The sequence below is a fragment of the Amblyraja radiata genome, chromosome 38 (assembly GCF_010909765.2).
Source record: "Amblyraja radiata isolate CabotCenter1 chromosome 38, sAmbRad1.1.pri, whole genome shotgun sequence".
Classification (NCBI taxonomy): Eukaryota; Metazoa; Chordata; class Chondrichthyes; order Rajiformes; family Rajidae; genus Amblyraja; species Amblyraja radiata.
Genome location: NC_045993.1, coordinates 1,929,283 through 1,952,069, shown reverse-complemented (window position 1 = coordinate 1,952,069; position 22,787 = coordinate 1,929,283). Strand labels below are relative to the sequence as shown.

The following is a 22,787-nucleotide window of genomic DNA, read 5'->3' as shown; positions in this document are numbered from 1 at the left end:
CCACCTAGAGCAGGCTTTAGACTTCAGAGATACAGCGCAGAAACAGGCCATTCGGCCCACCGACCAGCAATCATCCTGTACACTAGCAAAATCTTACAATTTTACAACTTACCCAAGCCAATTAACCTACAAACCTGTACGTCTTCGTAGTGTGGGGGGAAACCGGAGCACCTGGGGAAAGCCCACAAGGTCACATGTGGCGCCTGTATGGTCGTGAGTAGTCGCCCAAAGAGTCGTACCTTTTTCTGGTCGCCGCTGGATTTTCAACATGTTATGAATTTTCGGAGACCTGCTGAGACTATGACGGATGCCAGCAAGTCGCTGAAAAAATCGCGTAAGTGGGCCAGGCCTTTAAGCTGCAGCAAGTAACAATGTAATTGTTTCATTGCCAGCACATATGACAATTAAATAGTCTTGACTCATGATTCACTCCCACAGCCGGCACAAGGACTGCAGAAGCTGGAACCTGGAGCTACAAACAATCTGCTGGAGGACATCAACGGGTCAGGCAACATCCACGGAGGGAATGGACAGATGAAGTTTCGGGTCGAGTCCATCTTCAGGCAGCAGTCGTTGGTGTTGTGGGACCTTGCTGAGCCCAAATAAAGTCATAGCGACATACAGCTCTTCGGCCCAACTTGCCCATGCTGACCAAGATACCCACCCCATCTACACTAGTCCCACTTGCCTGCATTTAGCCCATAACCCTTCCCAAAATACAACATCTCACACTTAAATGCATTAAACTCCATTCCTCAGTTCAATTTAATTTGGTTTAGTTTAGAGATACAGCGCGGAAACATGCCCTTCGTCCCACCGTGTCCGCGCCGACCAGCGATCCCCGCACATTAACACTATCCTACACACACTAGGGACATTTTTTACATTATTTGGAGTGAGGGAGGAAACCGAAGATCTCAGAGAAAACCCACGCAGGTCACGGGGAGAACGTGCAAACTCCGTGGTCGGGATCGAACTCGGGTCTCCGGCGCTGCAAGCGCTGTAAGGCAGCGACTCTACCGCTACGCCACCTTGCCTCCCTGATCAAGATCCTGCTGTAAATATTGACGACCGTCTTTGCTATCGAAGATAGCACCCAGTCGTGTCACCTGCAAACTTACTAATCATGCTCCATCTCTGTACAAGTGACAATAAAGATACCAACTAAACTAAGGCAGCAGTGCATGTGCCTATACTGCCACCCAGTGCCACAAGAACAGTCACACACCTCCAGCCTGGGATGTCAGATCAATACAACATCCGTACAACACCATCGCCCTGATGCTCCAAATCCCCCACCCCAGCAACAGACTGTTCCAGCTGCTACGGTCAGGCAAACGCCTCCGTTGCCATGCTGTGAGAACGGAGAGGTTGAGAAGGAGTTTATTCTCAAAGTCCATTCGGACTGTAAACTCCTATCTCACCAGGGACTAACTTTACTGAACCATTCTACTGTTGTGTGGTGTCTTTTTAAAATTGCTGGGTTTTTTCTTTTTCTTCCCTCTCACAAATATGTAATATGTGATTCTGTTCCATTCTGTTTCTAGTTTGTTTTTTGCACAATCGCGAGCATTGCCACTTTTAATTTCACTGCACATCTCGTATGTGTATGTGACGAATAAACTTGACTCGACATGACTTGTCCCCCCCCCCCCCCCCCCTCCCTCCTGGGGGTGCTAGGCAGGGATTAGGTCATGGTGGCTGAAGGCAAGTTCACCAGGAGTGGAGCAGGGGGAATGAGGGGTGAAGGGGCGGTTTAGGTTAATGGGCACGAGGGCTATATTATGAATGCTTCCCAATTTCTGTCCTCAAGTAACAATCGTGTGGCACAGTGGCGCAGCGGTAGAGTTGCCGCAGTTAGTCGCCGCACACATGTGGGATTGCCGGGAAGATGTGGGATAGTGGGTCACTACAAATGTGGGATTGGCCTCTGTAAATTTCCCTTAGTGAGTAAGTGGGATCATACAGGACTCCTGTGAACAGATGATCTATGGTCAATGTGAACCCGGTGAGCCGAAGGGCCTCTTTCCGTGCTGTATCTTTCAATCAATTAATCAATCATTTAAGAAGGAAACAATGGCAAAAAAGGGGCAGGAGATAGCTCCAGCAAATAAAATTAAGGAAAATCCAAGGAGATTTTCTAAGAACTAGTGTGAATGAACAGGTGGTCGGCATGGACTCGGTGGGCCGAAGGTCACATCCCCAAATTGTATTTCTAAACTAAACTAAGGTGACAGTGATTGTGAGGGAGGATTGAAGGAGGGATTGAAAGGGGAGGAGAGCTTGAGACATGCAGGATAATGATGGCATTACTGAAGTGTAATGGGCCGGTCCCACTTAGGTGATTTTATGGGCGACTACCCCAACATTTTCAACACGTTGAACATTTTTCGATGACAGTGGCGACAATTTTTACTGTCGTGGGTATCGTGGGTGAATTCCATTAAATCTAGTCCCTGGCAGTCGCCTAAAGAGTCGCCTAAGTGGAACCCTTTCTCTCCACTTGGTTAAGTATCCCGACTGGTTGCATTACAGCCTGGTACGGCAGTCTTGATACCCCGAGCGTTTCCCACCGAAGCTGCTACCGACACTTAAACCCAAGCCCAAACCGTAACCAACTCGTCAATAAACACAACATTCAAGCTCTGCAGAAGCAAACTTTGAAACAGTGTACGATTTGGTTTGAGTAAGATCTTTATTTACAGATGGTCAGCTGCAGAGAAGACACAATAAACTGCAGATGCTGGAATCTTGAACAAAAACACAAAGTGCTGGAGGAACTCGGCGAGTCAGGTGAGGTAGCATTTGTGGGGAGAATGGAGAGATGATATTTCGTGTTGCGATCCTTCTTCAGTTTGAATTTGTCATTCCCCTCCACAGACACTGCCCGACCTGCTTGGTTCCTACAGCATGTTGGTTTTTAAGCCTCAGGTAAAGATGGATGAAACCAAAAACATAGCCAGGTGCTTTACTCACTCACAAACTGCTCACAGTTTCACCCTCGGGGAGGGAGGGCTGGCCCTGGTTGTCCGCTCTTCGTGAGTGCTGCTGGTCGTGGTGGTGTTGGACTAGGCTGGCTGCACCGGCATCGTCACGGTCAGAACCTGCCAAGAACGGTGGGGATGTTAAATAAACTCTTCCACCGTAAACGCCGACAAACGTGTATGTCATTCAGGCTGGAACCTTACGCCTTGCTCTTCTTGTCAACTGGACAGTGTAAGGCGGGCAAGGTGGCGCCTCTTTGCGTGCTCTGTCCAGAGAAGGATCCACGTTCTTATACATCTTCCCCACCTGGAAATCTATCGCCATTTCTAAATGGTCCAATGATATTTTCTTCAACATTCCTGCAGATTGGACAATCCTATGACACCCAGAACTGAAGTCCTTCGCTGACCTGATCCGACCGAACGGACGAGACGATACAAGCTAGGGTACTGTCTACCCCATTGGGGACTTTGGACTTTGTCTACTGATCCGCTGCGCTACAATGCTGAGAACTATATTCTGCATTCTCTATCTTCCCCTTTGCTCAACTACTATACTTGAGTTTAACTTAATTGTATTTATGTTAGGTATTATCGGATCTAATTGGATAGCATGCACAACAATGCTTTCCCCTGTGGCTTGGTACCATTGACAATAATGAGCCTATACCTATTCTAATGAACATCTACCTATTCTACACCTATCCTGATGAACAGCTCACTCCTGCATGATAGTTTTGAGCATGCTTGTGAATCTGCTGGGACCTGTACCTTGGCAGCAGACACCCGGAATAGGTACCATACCGTTCCTACCCCCTGCCATAACTCACTCGCATCACTGCTGCCTCTCGCTTGTGCTGTTTTAACATAGGCGGCTTTATCTTGAGACCTTTCCCACATCTTCCTTCTGCAGTTGTACAGAGCTCTAGTGAGACCACACCTGGAGTATTGTGTGCAGCCTTAACATAGGCGGCTTTATCTTGAGACCTTTCCCACATCTCTAGCCCAGTGCCCGAATGTGACGGGAACTCTGCCCGAGTGATAGAGGTGGCCTTACCCCGGTGTTTGTGTTGAACTGCGAGCCGCTTTCCTCTGGAATTACGTTGTATGGGATGTAAATATCCAGGTGATAAAGGTCAGGCCTGGCCCACAAGACAATCCTGTCCTCGCCCAGATCAAGTAGTAACGATCGCGCAGAGTCCTGCAGCACAGACAGTCATGTTTTACAGAAGAGTCTCCACCCGAAACATCACCGAAACATCCTTCTCTCCAGAGATGCTGCCTGTCCCGCTGAGCTACTCCCAGCTTTTTGGCTACCTGAGATTTTTCCAGCATCTGCAGTTCTTTCTTATCCATCCTTTTTCTCCATTGGCGCTGCCGGACCTGTTGAGTTACTCCAACACTTTGTGCATATTTGCTGGCTTTGTTTTCACAATCTTAATCGTGGCCATGCAGTGCTTACACAGTTCCTACCTGCGTAGGGTGTGTGTGCACTCACTCTGCCCCTGCACAAGGACTGTGTAGAGCTAATACTAACCACTTTTGGTAAGGAGATCTCCGCCACCAGGAAGCTGGGGTGTTGGTGTTGGTCCGCAGGCTCGGCCACGATGGTGTAGTCCGGCTCCACGCAGCTGCTGCCAGAGGAGGGAGAGTTTCAGTTAATAATCATCGCGTGATACACATTCCCCACGGACATTCCAACTACCTTACAACTGAAACCCAAGCCCAGGTGAATGGAGACACTAGCACCCAGTACTGGCATTCATCACAGTACCAGGCCCTTCATGCCAACCATCAAGAACACCTTTACACTAATCATACATTGGAAATGCAGATGCTGATTTATGAAAGAAAGACACAAAGTGCTGGAGTAACCCTGCAGGTCAGCCAGCAACCTTGCAGGACATGATTACGTAATGTTTTGGGTTGGGACCTTGTTCATTTACACTAATCCTACACTGGGTCCATTCTCTAGATTCTACCACTCACCCACACACTTGGGGCGGTTTACAGCAACCCACTAACCTATGGACCCACGTTTCTTTGGGGTGTGGGAGAAAACTGGAGCAGTTGGGGAATACCCGCGCAGTCACGGGGAGAACGTGCAGACTCCACACATGCCATAGATTGGAGGCCAGGGTCAAACCTGGGAGGCTGGAGCATTCATCTGACAAGCAATCAGTCTTCTACCTAAACAAAACGTGATCTGACCTTACCTTTCCACTTCCGATACAAGAGGCTTTGCGCTGCTCTCCGTGGGCGTGGTGCTGGTGAAACAAAACAGGACTGTGTGTGTGTTTAGTGATTACACTGTACAGGCCTGTGATACTATGCCTTCTACCAGTTTTAAACTTGGTACAAAAACATGTGCAGCAGCTGTTACCCAATTGTACAAAGCCATCGTAGCCTCACTGATGGCTATTTCTACACTGTCATGTTATTTGTTATTTTCTGGTTGCCGCTGGATTTTCAACATGTTGAACAATTTTCGGCATCCTGCTGCGACTATGAAGGGTGTCGGCAAGTCGCCGAAAAAATCGCGTAAGTGGGACAGGCCCTTAAGAAACAACAAGGACAAACCAGCTTTTCATGTACTCTTAGTCCCATTGTCTCTTTGACACACCATGGTTCCTGTTCCCACACTCCTATAGTGCATCGGGATCTATCCCACACACCCTTTAACACTTCAGGACCCATTCAAAAGAGAGAGTGTTTTATTGTCATATGTTCCAGAAAGAACAATGAAATTCTTACTTGCATCAGCACAGCAACATATGTAACCGTGTAGGAAGGAACTGCAGATGCTGGTTTAAACCGAAGGCACACACAAAGTGCTGGAGTAACTCAGCGGGTCAGGCAGCATCTCTGGAGAGAGGAATGGGTGACGTTTCGGGTCGAGGCCCTTTGACCCGAAATGTCATCTATTCCTTTCCTCCAGAGATGCTGCCTGTCCGCTGAGTTGCGCCAGCTTTTTGTGTCTATCTTCAGAATATGTAACCATATACTCTCTGAACTAGGGGTGTCAAATGTGCGGGCCGCGGAGGGGTCCAATCTGGCCCGCGGGCTGCAGATGTCCCCGGTGCCAGATCGGGCAGCGTTCGTGCGTGCATAGTGCGATCCGGCGCGCATGATGTCACATTTTGCCCGTGAACTAAAATGAGTTTGACACCCATGCATTAAACAATAAAACAAACGAGAAAGTAAGTTCAGTATGTATCTATATAAAACACACATTCATACACCAAAAAACAAACGATAATAGTGGAAAAAGCCAAAACCAATGGCCCCAGGTCTATGACTGATTCCCACACTACCTTTAACTCTGGGACTATTCCCACACTCTTTGACACACTGTGGCTCCCTTTAACACACTGGAGTCTCTGATCCCGCACTCTCTTTGACACACAGGGTTTGTTGGGACTTTTACTGTGCTATTGTGTTACATCTACTGTAAAAGCAAGTTCAAAGTGAGTTGCTGTGGCATTTTGGAACAGCATCCGAATATCTGCCAGTTTTTTCAAACAAGAGGATTTACAGAGTTTTATTGCATTTTGCTTTTTAACAATGACATGTTGCTGAATCATAATGAATCAAAAATGTACTTAAATTGGTATTTAAGGTGAATTTTTTCTTTCAGTTTGTTACCTGGATTTCAGCTCCTGGATAACAGGTTTTGATTTTGTTCGAATGTTCTGCTCCACCACAGATCCCAGGAACTTTCTGTTCTTCAACATTCGCCATTCTGGGAAGAAGGGAATTGTTAACGATTCCAGTAACCTGGTGTTTAAGAAAGAACTGCAGATGCTAGAAAAATCGAAGGGTGACCAAAATGCTGGAGAAACTCAACGTGTGAGGCAGCATCTATGGGGAGAAGGAATAGGCGACGTTTTGGGTCGAGACCCTTCTTCAGACTGAGTCTACCAGTAACCTGTTTGGAACTTCTTCTGCCACTACAGCCTGCGATTAGACACAGATGATAAAGACCCCGCTGTCTTCTGGAGGTGAGATAGCACACTGGATTAAGCACCAAATTTGGATTCAGTTTTATAGGAAGTGTTTGAACCTCCAGTTTAAATTCCATTTGGAATATTTTGAAGGACCAAGAAACCAAGAACCAAGAACGTTCGGAGTTTGTACGTTCTCCCCGAGGCCAAGTCAGTGGATATTTTTTAAGGCAGAGATAAATAGATTCTTGATTAGTACGGGTGTCATGGGTTATGGGGAGAAGGCAGGAGAATGGGGTTAGGAGAGAGAGAGATAGATCAGCCATGATTGAATGGCAGAGATTTGATGGGCTGAATGGCCTAATTCTACTCCTATTGCTTGTCACCTTATGACCTGTGTGGGTTTTCTCTGGGTGCTCCGGTTTCCTCCCACACTCCAAAGAGGTACAGGTTTGTAGGTTGATTAGCTTCGGTAAAGTTGTAAATCGTCCCTAGTGTGTGTAGGATAGTGATAATGTGCGGGGCTCACTGGTCAGCTCAAACTCAGTGGGCAGTATCTCTAAACTAAACTAAACTAAACTAAAGAGCAACATGCCATTTATCTTCCTGTTATTGCCCATTGAGGAGCTGAAAGGTCATCAATGAGCTGGAAGCCCATCATAAGTTCAAAGGTTCTACCAGCAGAATTGGGCCATTTTGGCCCATCAAGTTCAATCATGGCTGATTTATCTTCCCCTCTGAACCCCATTCTCAAGGAGACAGAAGCCCAGCAAGGAGATGGAAGCCACTGGTAAAAATCCTTTGGAGTTAAGGGTCATGGAGCATGTGTGAAAAAAAGATCAGCTGATATATTGGTACCTGTATCATTTAAATGTTGTAACCAAATGGAATGAGGCGCCTTGTGCTATGAATTACAATGTATGATGTGAAATATTATGTATTTACAAATTTAATGAATGAAGTTTATATTGTGATAAAGAATTGAGTGAATGACCTGGGGAGTATCACACCTTGCTAATATGCCTCCAGCAAATTGGTGTCAGTGAATGGCCATTCTGGCCCAGCAAGTGAGAGTTCATTTAGTGTTAGAACAGCGAACAGTATTAGTTAACATTTTGAGGGCAATCCAAAGAAAACTTACCTCGGGACATCTCCAGGTTATACTTGTTTTCTAAACCTTCAAACCCAATTGTCATGAAAAATTCCATGAAGAGTTTATTGCTCTGTGGTAAAACAAAGTATGAAAAATATTACAATTCTTGCCTTGAATTATAAAGACTTGCATTTGTACAATGCTTTTCAAAGATTCTGGACAGCCCAGGGTGCTTTACAGTCACTGAGGAATATCTCGACTTGCGACACAGGAAATGTGGCCGCTGATACGCACACAACAGGTCCCTTACAAAAAGCAAGGTGATAACAGCCATCTACGGCACGGCACATACCTTGTACAGTGAGGAACTGCAGATGCTGGTTTAAACCGAAGACAGACACAAAAGGCTGGAGTAAATCAGCGGATCAAGCAGCATCTCTGGAGAAAAGGAATAGGTGATATTTCGGGTCGACTTTTTCGATAGCTGCAATGACCTCCTTCATGGGATGTCATGAAGGACGTCATGTCAGGACGCCATGTCAGGACGACAGATGGCACAATGGGCTAAGTGTTCGGCTGGCGACCGGAAGGTAGCCGGTTCGAATCCCGCTTGGAGTGCATACTGTCGTTGTGTCCTTGGGCAAGACACTTCACCCATCTTTGCCTGTGTGTGAATGTGTGTGAATGTGTGTGAGTGATTGGTGGTGGTCGGAGGGGCCGTAGGCGCAGATTGGCAGCCACGCTTCCGTCAGTCTGCCCCAGGGCAGCTGTGGCTACAGAAGTAGCTCACCACCACCGAGTGTTACTGAGGAGTGAATGAATAATGCGATGTAAAGCGCCTTGAGTATTAGAAAGGCGCTATATAAATCCCATCCATTATTATTATTATTATTATCTAACAGGCGGGTATGGAGAGACAGAGGGACACCCATGTATGATTGTGCTACATGACATTTAGTGAGAGAGCAGGCAGATCTTGCTATTTGAGGAAGGACATTCTTGCTATTGAGGGAGTGCAGCGAAGGTTCACCAGGTTAATTCCTGGGGTGGCGGGACTGTCATATGTTGATAGAATGGCGCGCCTGGCCCATCAAGTCTACTCCGCCATTAAATCATGGTTGATCTATCTCTCCCTCCTAATCCCATTCTCCTTCCTTCTCCCCATAACCCCTGACAGCCGGACTAATCAAGAATCTATCTATCTCTGCCTTAAATATATTCACTGCCTTGGCCTCCACAGCCTTGCGTGGCAAAGAATTCCACAGATTCACCACCCTTGATACCCATCAATGTGAATAATTAAATCTTACATGAATTTTGTTGTAAAAAGTAGGATTGATGACGATGTCATATGCAGTACAACCATTCCCACCTGTAAAATAAAATAAATTTAGAAACATAGAAAAGTAGGCCATTCGGCCCTTCGTTCCAGCACCGCCATTCAATATGATCATGGCTGATCATCTAAAATCAGTACCCCGTTCCTGCTTTTTCCCCATATCCCTTGATTCCTATAGCCCTAAGAGCTAAATCTAACTATCTCATGAAAACATCTAGTGAACTGGCCTCCACTGCCTTCACACAAAGCCATTTAAATCACACATTTTTTTCCTAATAATATTTTTGCTTTGCTGCTGTGTTTCTGCCACAGTCTTCCACTGTAACAGATGTCCACTAGCACCTTGGCCATGAGGGCTTACTGTTGTAAGGTTTTCCAGGCTGGCCACTGTACTGCAGAAGTAGAGGCCCTTCGGCCCACAATGTCCATGCTGAACTCAATACCAAGTCAAACTAATCCCCTCTGCCTGCATGTGATCCATATCCCTCCATACCCTGAATATACATGTGTCCTTCTAAAAGCTCATATATGCCACTGTCGTATCTGCCTCCACCAACATCCCAGGCACAGCATTCCAGCCATGCACCACTCTTTGTTGACAAACCCATTCCCGCACATCTCCTTTAAACTTTGTCCCTCTCACCTTGAAGCGCTACCCTCACGCGACCATATCGTGGGGTGACGCCTGTATGGTCGTGAGTAGTCGCCCAAAGAGTCGTACCTTTTTCTGGTCGCCGCTGGATTTTCAACATGTTGAACATTTTTGTCCACCTGCCGCGACTATGACGGGTGCCGACAAGTCGAGTAAGTGGGACAGGCCCTTTATGCTCAGCACAAAGCTGATCTACAGCTTGTTGCTGTACTGAGTGGCTCTATGCACCAGCCTCTTGAGTGGACAGGATAGTTCACTCAACACGACATACTACACAAATACCTACTGTTGTCGACTTCGGCATGAGGCTCCCCCAGGCTCATGGGAATCCTATATCCTGAAGGATCTTCGGATTCCAGCAAGATCACCAGATCCTCCTCGGAGAGATCTGGTGGAGGTGGGATTTTATCAGATTTGCAGATGTTAATGAAAATCTTCTCGCTGCTTCTGGTCTTTGCCTTCACACAGAAGCCTGTGAAAAGGGAGATGTATTTACAAAATCATTCATCATCATTGCAGTTCAGCTTCAGAAAATGCTTCCCTCCACCACAGGCTTCAGCTGACTTCTCGAGACCCATCCCTGCCCAATTCCCTGCACTCTCTTTAAGCTTGTGTGGGAAGGAACTGCAGATGCTGATATATTCTGAAGATAGATACAAAGTGCTGGAGTAACTCAGCAGGTCAGGCAGCATCTCTGGAGAAAAAGGATGCATGACGTTTCGGGTCGGGACTCTTCTTCAGACTCAAGAAAGATCCCGACCCAAAACGTCACCCATCCTTCTCGTCCAGAAGGGATACGGGGAAAGAGCAGGAACGGGGTACTGATTCTGGATGATCAGCCGTGATCATATTGAATGGCGATGCTGGTTCAAAGGGCCGAATGGCCTCCTCCTGCACCTATTTTCTATGTTTCCAGTGGTTTCCCAGACCCCTTTTTAAACTCACTTGTTCACTGGGAAATTTAGAATGTTACTGTGTAACGCCTGAAAAAAAGAATGAATTAATAATGTGTGGTAGACAAAAAAGATGCTGGAGAAACTCAGTGGGTGAGGCAGCATCTATGGAGAGAAGGAATAGGTGACGTTTCGGGTCAAGACCCAGACTCATATCAGAGAAGGAAGCCACCCATTCCTTTTCTCCGGAGATGCTACCTGTCCCGCTGAGTTACTCCAACATTTGGTGTCTATCTTCGATTTAAGCCAGCATCTACCGTTCCTTCCAAAACCATGATCCATGTCATTTTTAAAAAAAATCCTTACCTGGCTGTGGTCTGATCTGCTTGGATTCCTGTGCTGGTGGAACGCTGGTGCCCTGCATCTCTTTTGCAGCCTGCAGGGAATGAGAAAGCCAATAAACAATTACGTTTTAGCAAATAATAATGAAAACATTCAGTCATTCATTAAATTAAGTAAAACACAAAGTGCTGGAGGAACTCAGCAGATGCTCAGCATCTGTGGAGGGAATCAGCAGATGACAATTTGGGTCAGGGCCCTTCAGGGAATGTAGAAACCAAGAATTGTAGGTGCTGGTTTATACCAAAGATATGCACAACATATACAGCTCAGCATTCAACACCATTATACCCTCTAAACTGATCACCAAACTCGGTAACCTGGGCATCGACCCCTCCCTCTGCAACTGGATACTGGACTTTCTAACCAACAGACCCCAGTCTGTTAGGTTAGACAAGCACACCTCTTCAACCCTCACCCTGAACACCGGCGTTCCACAGGGCTGTGTGCTGAGCCCCCTCCTCTACTCCCTCTTCACCTACGACTGCACACCTGTACATGGTACTAACACCATCATCAAGTATGCAGATGATACAACGGTGATTGGCCTCATCAGCAACAACGATGAGTCGGCCTATAGGGAGGAGGTCCAGCTCCTAGCAGCATGGTGCGCTGACAACAACCTGGCCCTTAACTCCAAGAAGACCAAGGAGCTCATTGTAGACTTCAGGAAGTCTAGGGGCGGCACACACACCCCCATCCACATCAACGGGACGGAGGTGGAACGTGTTTCCAGCTTCAGGTTCCTGGGGGTCAACATCTCCGATGACCTCTCTTGGACCCACAATACCTCAACTCTGGTCAAGAAGGCTCACCAGCGTCTCTTCTTCCTGAGGAGACTAAAGAAGGTCCATCTGTCTCCTCAGATTCTGGTGAACTTCTACCGCTGCACCATCGAGAGCATCCTTACCAACTGTATCACAGTATGGTATGGCAACTGCTCTGTCTCCGACCGGAAAGCACTGCAGAGGGTGGTGAAAATTGCCCAACGCATCACCGGTTCCTCGCTCCCATCCATTGAGTCTATCCAAAGCAAGCGTAGTCTGCGAAGGGCGCTCAGCATCGCCAAGGACTGCTCTCACCCCAACCATGGACTGTTTACCCTCCTACCATCCGGGAGGCGCTACAGGTCTCTCCGTTGCCGGACCAGCAGGTCCAGGAACAGCTTCTTCCCTGCGGCTGTCACACTACTCAACAATGTACCTCGGTGACTGCCAATCACCCCCCCCCCCCCGGACACTCCTCCCACAGGAAAAACACTATGACTGTATGCATGTAAATAGATTTATTTATTGAAATCATATTCTATGTCGCTCTTCCAGGGAGATGCTAACTGCATTTCGTTGTCTCTGTACTGTACACTGACAATGACAATTAAAGTTGAATCTGAATCTGAATCTGAATCTGAGTAACTCAACGGGTCAGGCAACATCTCTGGAGTAAAAGAATGGGCGATGTTTCAGGTCGGGACCCTTCTTCAGACTGGATTGAATACGAATACCGAGGTACAGTGAAAAGCTTTTTTTTGCATGTCATCTGTTCAGCAAAAAGACTATACATGGTTACAATCAAGCGGTCAACAGTATATGATACAGGATACAGGGAATAACATTTAGTGCAAGATAAAGTCCGATTAAAGATAGTCCAAAAGTCTCCAATGTGGTAGATGGTAGGTCAGAACTGCTGGAGTAGCTCAGCGGGACAGGCAGCTTCTCTGGAGAGAATGAATGGGTGATATTTCGGGTCGAGACCCTTCCTCAGACTTGAAGGAGGTCAGAACTGCTCGAGCTGATGATAATATGGTTCAGTTGCCTGATAACAATAGCAAAAAAACAGTCCCTGAATCTGGAGGTGTGCCTTTTCAAACTTCTGCACGTCTTGCCTGATGGGAGAGGGGAGAAGAGGGAGTGACCAGGGTGAGACTCGAACTTGATTGTGCTGCTGGCCTTGCGGAGTCAGCGTGAAGTGCAGATGAAGTCAAAGGAAGGGAGGTTGATTTGCGTGATGGCCTGGGCTGCATCCACAGCTCTCTGCAATTCCTTGCACTTGGATAGAGCCATGCTCTGAAGCATTCCGATAAATTTAAAGCTATTACTGGAAGATCTACAATACAACTGTGAAACATCTACAGAAATTGTGAATTACAAGTTTGTTGGCATATTGGTTGGAATATAATTACAATTAAAACACAATTGTATAATATAATACGATGGTCTGGAAAATCCAGTACTCTGGATTCACTTAAGTATCAAGCATTATGGATTAATGGAATTACTGTAGCACAAAGCTGAGGATGAGATGGGGGTCACGATGCTTACGTACCTGGAGCAGCAATTGTTCGTACAGTTCCTCCTCCTCTTCCTTCATCTCAGCTGAGAGCAAGCTTGTGTCTGTCGTCGCTGCCATGGCCCAACTTGCAGAGTGTGTAAAACCCACAAAGACTTCTCAAAATTGGCAGAGGAGTGAGTATCAACGCCAATGTAACTGTTACCGTTTACAGGAAAAAACACACAAAGACATTAGTCTGACAATGCTCCAGTTTGCATCCATGAGCCCTGACTCTTTTTGAATTAAAATTATGACTTTGCTCAATAGGAAAGTACTAACAAACTAGCTCCGCTACTATGCTGATGGGTAGCCTATAGGACTTAGAACAGTCTGAAGAAGGGTCTCGACTCGAAACGTCACCCATTCCTTCTCTCTCCAGAGATGCCGCCTGTTCCGCTGAGTTACTCCAGCAATTTGTGTCTAACTTAGACAGATCCATTGACTTCTCTAACGGGCATCTTACACCGCAGCGGTGCGAAGATTGACTTCTCTAACTTCATGTAACCCTTGCTTTCCCCCCTCTCTCCATCCCCTCCCCTTCCCAGTTCTCCGACCTGATTACATGTTATCTTCGTTGACACCTCCTCTTCAGATAACAATGGTCTACTCTGCATTTTCCTTGAGCTTCGTCCCCTTTGATGTCTCGCTCTCACACCGTGCACTTCCTTATCTCTCCCCTGACTCTCAGTCTGAAGAAGGGTCTCGACCCGAAACGTTGCCCAAATTCCTTCTCTCTCCAGAGATGCTGCCCGTCCCGCTGAGTTACTCCAGCATTTTGTGTCTACCAGCCATGATCACAATGAAGGGCGGTGCTGGCTCGAAGGGCCGAATGGCCTCCCCTTGCATCTATTGTCTATTCTATGTCTCTTATAAATATTCGGTGTAAACCAGCATCTGCAGTTCCTTCCTCCCGAATCAAATAAGAACTTGGTTGTTCAGTTCCTGACTGATAAACACTCTGGCCCTCGGTTTGCTGACCCACTGCCCTGCTAGCCCACACATCGCCCCGAATGGCCGCCCGGCCCGGCCCGGCTCCCACCTGCTGCCCCGATCCCGTTGCTATGGGCGCCTCCCCATCTCCTCCCCCGACAACTAAACCCACGCACAAAAGGGCCGGGTGAAAACAAATGTAAAAATACACAATGGCGCGGTGTTCCTGACCCCCCCACCCCCCAAGCAGAACCTGCAACGTGCAAATGTACAATGTGGAGGAAGGAACTGCAGGTGCTGGTTTACACCGAAGATAAGACACAAAATGCTGGAGTAACTGAGTGGGACAGGCAGCGTCTCTGGAGAGAAGGAATTTGGGGGGATGTTTCGGGTCGAGACCCTTCTTCAGACTGTGTAATGATAGTAAAGACACTGAGAGGAGGAGTTGGGTGGTTGGTTGGAGAGAGAGAGAGAGGGATTGTAGATTTGATTTAGGGTGGGGCGTGAGGAAAGGGGAGCTTGTTCTCCTGCCGGGGGGGGAAGGATGTGGGTGCGGGACGCGGGGCCCGTTGACCTTCTTCCGGCGGGTGAGGTCGGTAGCAAAGATCCTCTATGAACTTTGGTCGGTAGGTCCATTGACCTTCTTCCGGCTGGTGAGGTCGGGCTGACAGGATCCGTTGACCTTCTTCCGGCTGGTGAGGTCGGGCTGACAGGATCCGTTGACCTTCTTCCGGCTGGTGAGGTCGGGCTGGCAGGGTCCGTTGACCTTCTTCCGGCGGGTGAGGTCGGGCTGACAGGGTCCGTTGGCCGTGAAGAGAGAGAGGGTCCGTTGACCTTCTTCCGGCGGGGTTGCCGTGGCGACGGGCAGTGATGGCTGACGGCGGCGCGCAGCACAAGGCCAGTGTCAGCGACATCTTCAGCAACATGAGTTACGGGCCGGCCCGAGAGAGCCCCGACACCGTGCAGGTGGGGACCGGGACCGGGGTGCGGGTGGTGGCGGCTGTGGGTCCGTCCGGCCGCTGGACATCGGCTCCGGCTGGGTCAAGCGGGGCCCGGGGGCTAGGAGCTGGAGGGTGGACATGCGGGGGGTGGAGAGAGAGGGGAATTGGTGGGAGAATTAGGTGGGGAGAGAGAGAGAGAATGTGGGAAGAGAGAGAGAATGTGGGAAGAGAGAATGGGGGAGAGAGAGCGAGGAGAGAGAGAAAATGGGGAGAGGGAGAATGAGGAGATAATGGGGGGGGGAGAGAGAGAGAATGGGGAGAGTGAAAGGAGAGAGAGAGAAAGGAGGGTGAGAGAGAATGGGGGAGGGAGGGAATGAGGGGAAGAGAGATAGAGGAGAATGAGGAGAGAACGGGGAAGAGAGAGAGGAGAGAGAAAATGGGGAGAGGGTAAATGAGAGAGAATGGGGAGAGTGGAGAGAGAGAGAGAGAGAGAGAGAGAGGAGACAGAAGCGCCTTGAGTATTAGAAAGGCGCTATATAAATCCCATCCATTATTATTATTAGAATGGGGATAGGGGGAATGGAGAGAGAGGGGAAGGACGAAAGGGGGAGGTTGGGTTCGGGCTGGCTGGGGCGGAGGGTTGGGGACAAAACTCGGGGGTCATACCCAGGGTGGCGGATGGGGCATGACGTCTGAGCTTATCAGGCAACTGAACATAGATAGACACAAAATGCTGGAGTAACTCAGCGGGACAGGCAGCATCTCTGGAGAGAAGGAAGGGGTGACGATTCGGGTCGAGACCCTTTTCCAGACCGAGAATCGTGAGAGGGAGACGTAGAGATTTGGCCGGGTAAGGTGTGAAAATGACAGATCAAAGTGGACGATGATGAAGGGAAATGTAGAATGGTTCATTGCTGACTATGGGGAAGGTGTCAACGACGCATACAATCAGTAAAATTAATCAGGAGGACACTGGAAATTTCAGAGTCGGTGAGTCAGGGGCCCTTCTCCTGGGGATGGTGACCATCCTCTCATCAGAGCTTCTGCGCACTCTACAACTGTCCCTAAGCAACCCTGCCTGTACTCGCATCTCCAAGCTCCAACCCCAACCTCCCAGTAGGAGTGTACCTGGAGTCACCCATTCTCCTTTCTATCACCTCCCACAATTCCAGCCTGCTGTCCATTGACGATACCTTGCCAGGTCGTTACCTGCTATTACCTGTTATTTGCTAAGGGGTTTAATCCCCACTCCGCCCGACCCAAGGATCCAGCTGTTCGCCCACTCATGAAGTTTTTCCAGTTCCACCATTGTCAGTCGGCTCTCTGTGTGTGGTCTGTTTGCACACAGCTCCATCCTGTGAAGTTGCCTGCAATGTTCTTACCCTGTTCTCTCCCTCCAGCTCATTCCTCAACTCTCTTAAAGACATCGAGACCCTTTCTCCTCATGCCTCATTCTCAGCTTCTGCTACACACCATTCTCCTCCTTCTCTCTTCTTCTTGCGTATGGCGTGCACAGCCTAAAGTTGTAGGACAACTTGTTCTATTTGATCTTATTTGACTGTGCACGCCAGGTTGATTGCATTTGTTGAAACGGGGCAGACCACGTTGTGAGATATATTGTTTGTGCTCACAATCACTACTCAGAGACTAAATCGTGGAAACAAGAAATGCTTTATTTGCGAGTCTGCAGAATCGGGTGCCTCTCCAAGTTGAGACACACCGAGCAAAGGAAAAACGTCTTGTTTTATACAATTCAGTATACAGTCTTTATTGATCGGACGCCTCCCCTTCTGACCCCTTCCAATGAGGGTACCGAGGTTCACAATCTTCCAACCCTCTCCTCCGTGCGTCATCAATCATTCCCTCTCCTCCCACATCATACATCGCATGTACATTTAAATTAGGTTCTTTGTCATGAGGGGCGTAAAGTTAATATTCATTTAACTTATTAAGCATGCGCAGTATCTGTGCCCTAACCTAATTAATTGCCTTTGACCTAAAGAATAGCTTCTGCGTTGTCAGCTACATTCCTTACCTCATCTTGTTATGGGACAATGTTATCAACAGCTCTGAAGGTCTGACTGTTTGTTCGAATCACAAGGTTGGTGTTTCCAGTTACTCAGCCCATCACAAGGTCGGTGACTACAACCGTTCGGCCCCTCACAATGGTGGTTTAATCATCTTATCCCTCACAACGTGAAGGTTGCAATCTCCCACCCCCCTCCTTCTCTCCATTGCCCTTCTTGGTCTGTGTTACCCCTTTGGTGAGATGTCCTTGCCCATTTAGCCCCGAATTTCCCAATAATACACAGGCAGAGGGGATGTGCACACAAACTGTGTAAATAAAATCGATTTTCACTCCAGCAATGTACCTGCAAGACTTGATTGACAAGAGACAAGTGACATTTATTGTCACATGCACCAATTGGTACAGTGAAATCTGGGGTCACCATAGAGCCATACGAATAAAAAGAGAAGAACAGAACGCGATAGACTTTAACATCTGCCACACAGCGGATCACAGTTTCCCACTGTGAGGGAAGGCCCAAAGTTCAGTCATCCTCCTCTTTGATGTTCTTTGACAAGGGGAATTGCTCAATCATCCCTACTCACCCTGGGAATAATCATCTATGTGACCTTGTTGTTTTAACTGATAATCCCTGATCAATAAAACATCAAACGTGTTTACAGTCAAAACCATACAGAAATGCAAGAGAAAGTGCAAAGTACAAGGAACCAGTGTGTTGCATATAATGCCCAAGTTCAAGTTCAAGTGAGTTTATTGTCATGTGTCCCTGTATAGGACAATGAAATTCTTGCTTTGCTTAAGCACACAGAAAATAGTAGGCATTTACTACAGAACAGATCAGTGTGTCCATATACCATGATATAAATATATACACACATGAATAAATAAACTGGTAGTGCAAATAACAGAAAGTGGTTGCTAATAATCAGAGTTTTGTCCGAGCCAGGTTTAATAGCCTGATGGCTGAGGGGAAGTAGCTATTCCTGAACCTGGTTGTTGCAGTCTTCAGGCTCCTGTACCTTCTACCTGAAGGTAGCAGGGAGATGAGTGTGTGGCCAGGATGGTGTGGGTCTTTGATGATACTGCCAGCCTTTTTGAGTGAATCACTTTCACTCTGTACAGTAAACTTCATAAAGGAAGGAAGTTATGTTCACATTATTGTTTTTACCTCTCTATCCCCTATTAAAATAAAAGTGATCCTATGTTTTGCAATGACAGTTCCTGATTATAGAATATGCATGTTGTATTTCCAAGTATTGTACTTGCTTCGTCTGTCCGTTTTTTAAAATTAAGATGCATAATTTTCCAGTGAGTCAGTCCCTGCATGGCATATGATCGCATGTGACATGGCATATGGTAGGTCGTTAAGAGAAGGCCCGTGTCTGGAGTTGGCAGACTTCCCAGTGAGACGCGAGAGACTGGAAAGCTACCAAGTTCCCACTCCCAACACTATTCACTACACTTTGCTGAAAGTTTCTGTGCACATTCCTGTTCACCTGCTGTAATTACCACTTGGGTGAGGTGTGGCAAACGTCTCTGGCTGAAGCAGAACAAGGTGCGGTATCCAGGTCTAATACTGGAAACAAAGGAAATATATTTTTGTTAACTCCTGTTTCTTTCCCCCAGGCCTGGCTGGATTCTCACAAGCGGTGCTTTGGTCACCACATTGGAGGCAAATGGGTGAAGCCAGACAACAGGCAGTTCTACGAGTCCAAAAACCCAGCCACCGGTAAGACACACATCTTCTCAAAACGGAGGCTTGTGCACCTGCAGCTTCATCTTGTCCTGTTATTGAAGATTATAAAAAGATTCAGAATCATAGAGCATGGTAGAGTTCAGCACAGGAACAGGCCCTTCGGCCCACAATGTCCGCTCTGAAGCTGTGGTCCATCCAGCAGGTAACAAAGGGCAGGTTGAGGTTTCAGCTATCGGTGGGATGAGACGTTCAAAGAGACATCAAATCGAGGGAGCACTGTGATATAGGACGTGCATAGTCATATCTTCTCCACCACGGTCTGGTTTGGCTCAGCCACCAAGCACGACACCTGGAGGCTGCAGCCAATCGTCCGATCAGCAGAGAAGGTTATTGGCTGCAACCTTCCCTCCATTGATGAACTGTACACTGCAAGGGCCAGGAAGCGAGCGGGCAAGATCATCTCTGACCCCTCTCACCCTGGCCACAAACTCTTTGAATCACTTCCCTCTGGAAGGCGACTCCGGATTGTCAAAGCTGCCACAGCCAGACATAAAAACTGTTTTTATCCACGAGTAGTTGCTCTACTCAACAGCCAACAATCTGTAGCCTCCCTTTGATCTGGTATTTTGTTGGTTCACATGCTTGATCAATGGTGTTTTATCATTAATGTTTTATTATTATTAATGTTTAGTGTTTTCTGAGTCATTCGTAACTGTCACTGTATGTCATGTTGTTACTTGTGGGCGGAGCACCAAGGCAAATTCCTTGTATGTGAATACTTGGCCAATAAACTTACTTACTTACATAGCTAGTGATGGAGGTTAATGAGTTTTCGGCAGTGATGGAAGGGAACTTTGTTCTGCTCCTGGGTGGTTCCTATGAGCGGTGACCAATCCAGGCAAGTCCCAGGCTGCTGCGGGCCTCCTCCCGTCATCTTCCATGGACCTCGTACGTTTATTAGTTCATGTGATAGGAGCAGAATTAGACCATTCGGCCCATTAAGCTTTCTCCGCCATTCAATCATGGCTGATCTATCTCTCCCTCCTAACCCCATTCTCCTGCCTTCTCCCCATAATCCCTGACACCCAAGCTAATTAAGAATCTATCTATCTCCGTCTTAAAAGATATCCATTGACTTGACCTCCACAGCCTTCTGCAGCAATCTTCTTCTTCTTTCGTGTGGCATGCACAGCCTAAATTTGTTGGACAACTTGTTCTATTTGATCTTCCGTTTGTGCACGTCGAGTTGATTGCATTAGTCGAAACGGACCACGTGAAGGTTGCAATCTTCCACCCCTCTGCAGCAATGAACTCCACAGATTCACAAAATGAATTCCTCCTCATCCCTCCTTCCTAAAGGGATGTTTGTTAATTTTGAGGCTGTGACCTGTGGTCTGTGGATCGACCTGCGAACTGATGTCACTCTCTGCGGCGTCCACCTTTGTTCCAGCCACAGGTGATCATGGGGGGGGGGGGCGTGGTAGGGCCAGACCCCGGGTCCCCGCTCCTCTCCTACCAGGCTTGCTCCACGCCTATCACGGTTGTTGTCGTCATCGTCACTGGCTCCATCCCTCTGGTCTCTGGACTCAGTGGACTGCCTCCTGCAGGCCACGGTCCCCCCGGGTGGTCCGAGTAGGGGCCGGCTCGGCGGCTTACTGAAAGCTGTTTGTTGGCTTGCGGTACTAGCCCTGTCCCACTGTATGAGTGCATTCAAGAGCTCTACCCAAGTTTTAAAAGAAAATCAAACTCGTGGAAGCAGGTAGAATGTACGTAGCGGGTACGTCGGAGCTCGGGGACGTCTCTTAGCGGCTCGTAACGCTAACGGCAGGTACTCGGGAAATGCGGTAAGCTCAGGAAGACTCGTGAAGATTTTTCAACACGTTCACGGATCCACAGACCACAGGTCACAGCCTCAACATGTTGAAAAATGCCCACGAGAGCCCCGAGTACCCGCGAGCAGCCATTACCATAAATCTCCGAGTTCGAATCAGGGCAAACATGGGCAAACTCTTGAATGAACTCGTACAGTGGGACAGGGCTTTAAGGGTTACGGAGCTGGGGCAGGAGAATGGCTTGGGATTGGGATGTCCTGTGTGTGTTGGAGTGATCTTGAGTGGGTAAACCCCCTGTGGGAGCGTTCCTCATTGCCTGGTGTATTTTATTTCCTTCAGGGGAGACTCTGGCCTCCACCACGCAGGGCCAGGACGCAGATATAGATCTGGCAGTAAATGCAGCAAAGGAAGCGTTTGATGTGTGGAGCAAGCTTTCTTGTCATGTGAGAGCGAGGCACCTGTACAGGTAATGTTCCTCAGCCTTGTTTCTCTGGATTTTTTTCATTCTCTACAATGTCCCTGTCTGCAATGGGTTTGAGGAATTCTACGCTGCACTCACCCCAAATGTACAAAGGAGCTGTCTATTCTCGCTCAAAGCTCAGTAGATTCCATCATCTGAAGCCCTTTTGTTTTCTCCATCTTCAGCCCTCGTCCCATCACACCCTCTCACCAGCTATCTCCCTTCTGCTTCATCAGTCTCAAGAGGGGTCCTGAACCCGACAGATCGTCTATTCCCTCCACAGATTTGCTGGGTTTCCCCACTATTTCGTTTTTTTGCTCAAGGTTCTGACATCTTGAGGTGGCGCAGCGGGTAGAGCTGCTGCCTCACAGCACCAGGGCCCAGGGTTCGATCCTGACTACGGGTGCTGTCTGTAAGGAGTCCGTACGTTCTCCCCGTGACCCGTGTGGGTTTCCTCCCACACTCCAAAGACGGACAGGTGTGTAGGTTAATTGTGTAGGTCTGAAGAAGGGTTTCGGCCCGAAACGTTGCCTATTTCCTTCGCTCCATAGATGCTGCTGCACCTGCTGAGTTTCTCCAGCATTTTTGTGTAGGTTAATTGGCTTGGTATAATTGTAAATTGTCCCTCTTGTTTGTAGATTAGTGTTAATGTGCAAGGATCGCATGTCAGCATATACTCGTTGGGCTGTGTCTCTAAACTAACCTGTAGTCTTTTTTTAAATTTTATTTAAATTTTATTTTTATTAGAAGCAATTGCACAAGGATAAAACGCTCGGCATCTACAATTATTGTACAGCTTCATTTTTAACCTTATAACCTAAATTTAAAAAAAAGGAAAAAAGAAAAAAAAAGGCAAAGCAAGAAAAGAAGAAAAGAGAAAATGAAGAGATAAAATCTAAAAGAACAAGAAAAAGACCCCTGAGCTACCAAAGCAGTGCAGCGGAAAGAAAGAAATAAGAAAAGAAAAGATGGAGATATACCTTGCCCCTCCCCCCCCCTCCCCTCACCCATCCTCTCACCCATCATTTGGGACGACAGATGGCGCAAGGGGCTAAGTGTTCGGCTGGCAACCGGAAGGTAGCTGGTTCGAATCCCGCTTGGAGTGCATACTGTCGTTGTGTCCTTGGGCAAGACACTTCACCCACCTTTGCCTGTGTGTGAATGTGTGTGAGTGATTGGTGGTGGTCGGAGGGGCCGTAGGCGCAGATTGGCAGCCACGCTTCCGTCAGTCTGCCCCAGGGCAGCTGTGGCTACAGAAGTAGCTTAC

The 22,787-nt window shown here is 47.8% G+C and overlaps 2 protein-coding genes across 5 annotated transcripts in view; one reads left to right on the top strand and one right to left on the bottom strand.

Moving 5' to 3' along the window:
- Positions 1-2,676: 2,676 nt before the first annotated feature.
- pih1d1 (PIH1 domain containing 1) lies at positions 2,677-14,781 on the bottom strand. 3 transcript variants are annotated; one of them, XM_033013262.1, is made up of 11 exons: positions 14,672-14,781; positions 13,627-13,794; positions 11,272-11,341; positions 10,299-10,484; positions 9,332-9,393; positions 8,070-8,151; positions 6,630-6,726; positions 5,201-5,251; positions 4,522-4,618; positions 4,042-4,185; positions 2,677-3,104 (listed from the first exon to the last, which is right to left on the bottom strand). In XM_033013262.1, the coding sequence occupies exons 2-11, from the start codon at positions 13,708-13,710 to the stop codon at positions 3,069-3,071; spliced, it is 909 nt and encodes a 302-aa protein (XP_032869153.1). In that variant the 5' UTR covers positions 13,711-13,794; positions 14,672-14,781; the 3' UTR covers positions 2,677-3,068. The 3 variants fall into 3 exon arrangements, with proteins under 3 accessions (XP_032869153.1, XP_032869154.1, XP_032869155.1); XM_033013263.1 differs by having other exon boundaries at positions 4,522-4,615; XM_033013264.1 differs by lacking the exon at positions 5,201-5,251.
- A 608-nt stretch (positions 14,782-15,389) lies between these two features.
- aldh16a1 (aldehyde dehydrogenase 16 family member A1) overlaps positions 15,390-22,787 on the top strand; it is a 42,009-nt gene continuing 34,611 nt past the window's right edge. For both annotated transcript variants that reach the window (XM_033013605.1, XM_033013606.1), the window contains exons 1-3: positions 15,390-15,528; positions 19,159-19,261; positions 21,400-21,526. In XM_033013605.1, the coding sequence (XP_032869496.1) occupies positions 15,433-15,528; positions 19,159-19,261; positions 21,400-21,526 (326 nt within the window). In that variant the 5' untranslated portion in view covers positions 15,390-15,432. The remainder of the gene's footprint in view (positions 15,529-19,158; positions 19,262-21,399; positions 21,527-22,787) is intronic.

Coding starts and splice junctions, on each gene's coding strand:
- pih1d1 (XM_033013262.1), bottom strand. CDS start 13,710: ATGGCAGCGACGACAGACACAAGCTTGCTCTCAGCTGAGATGAAGGAA. Junction 6,727..8,069: donor TAACCTGGAGATGTCCCGAG/GTAAGTTTTCTT, acceptor CCTTCTTCCCAG/AATGGCGAATGTTGAAGAAC. Junction 3,105..4,041: donor AGTTCAACACAAACACCGGG/GTAAGGCCACCT, acceptor CGTTCTTGGCAG/GTTCTGACCGTGACGATGCC.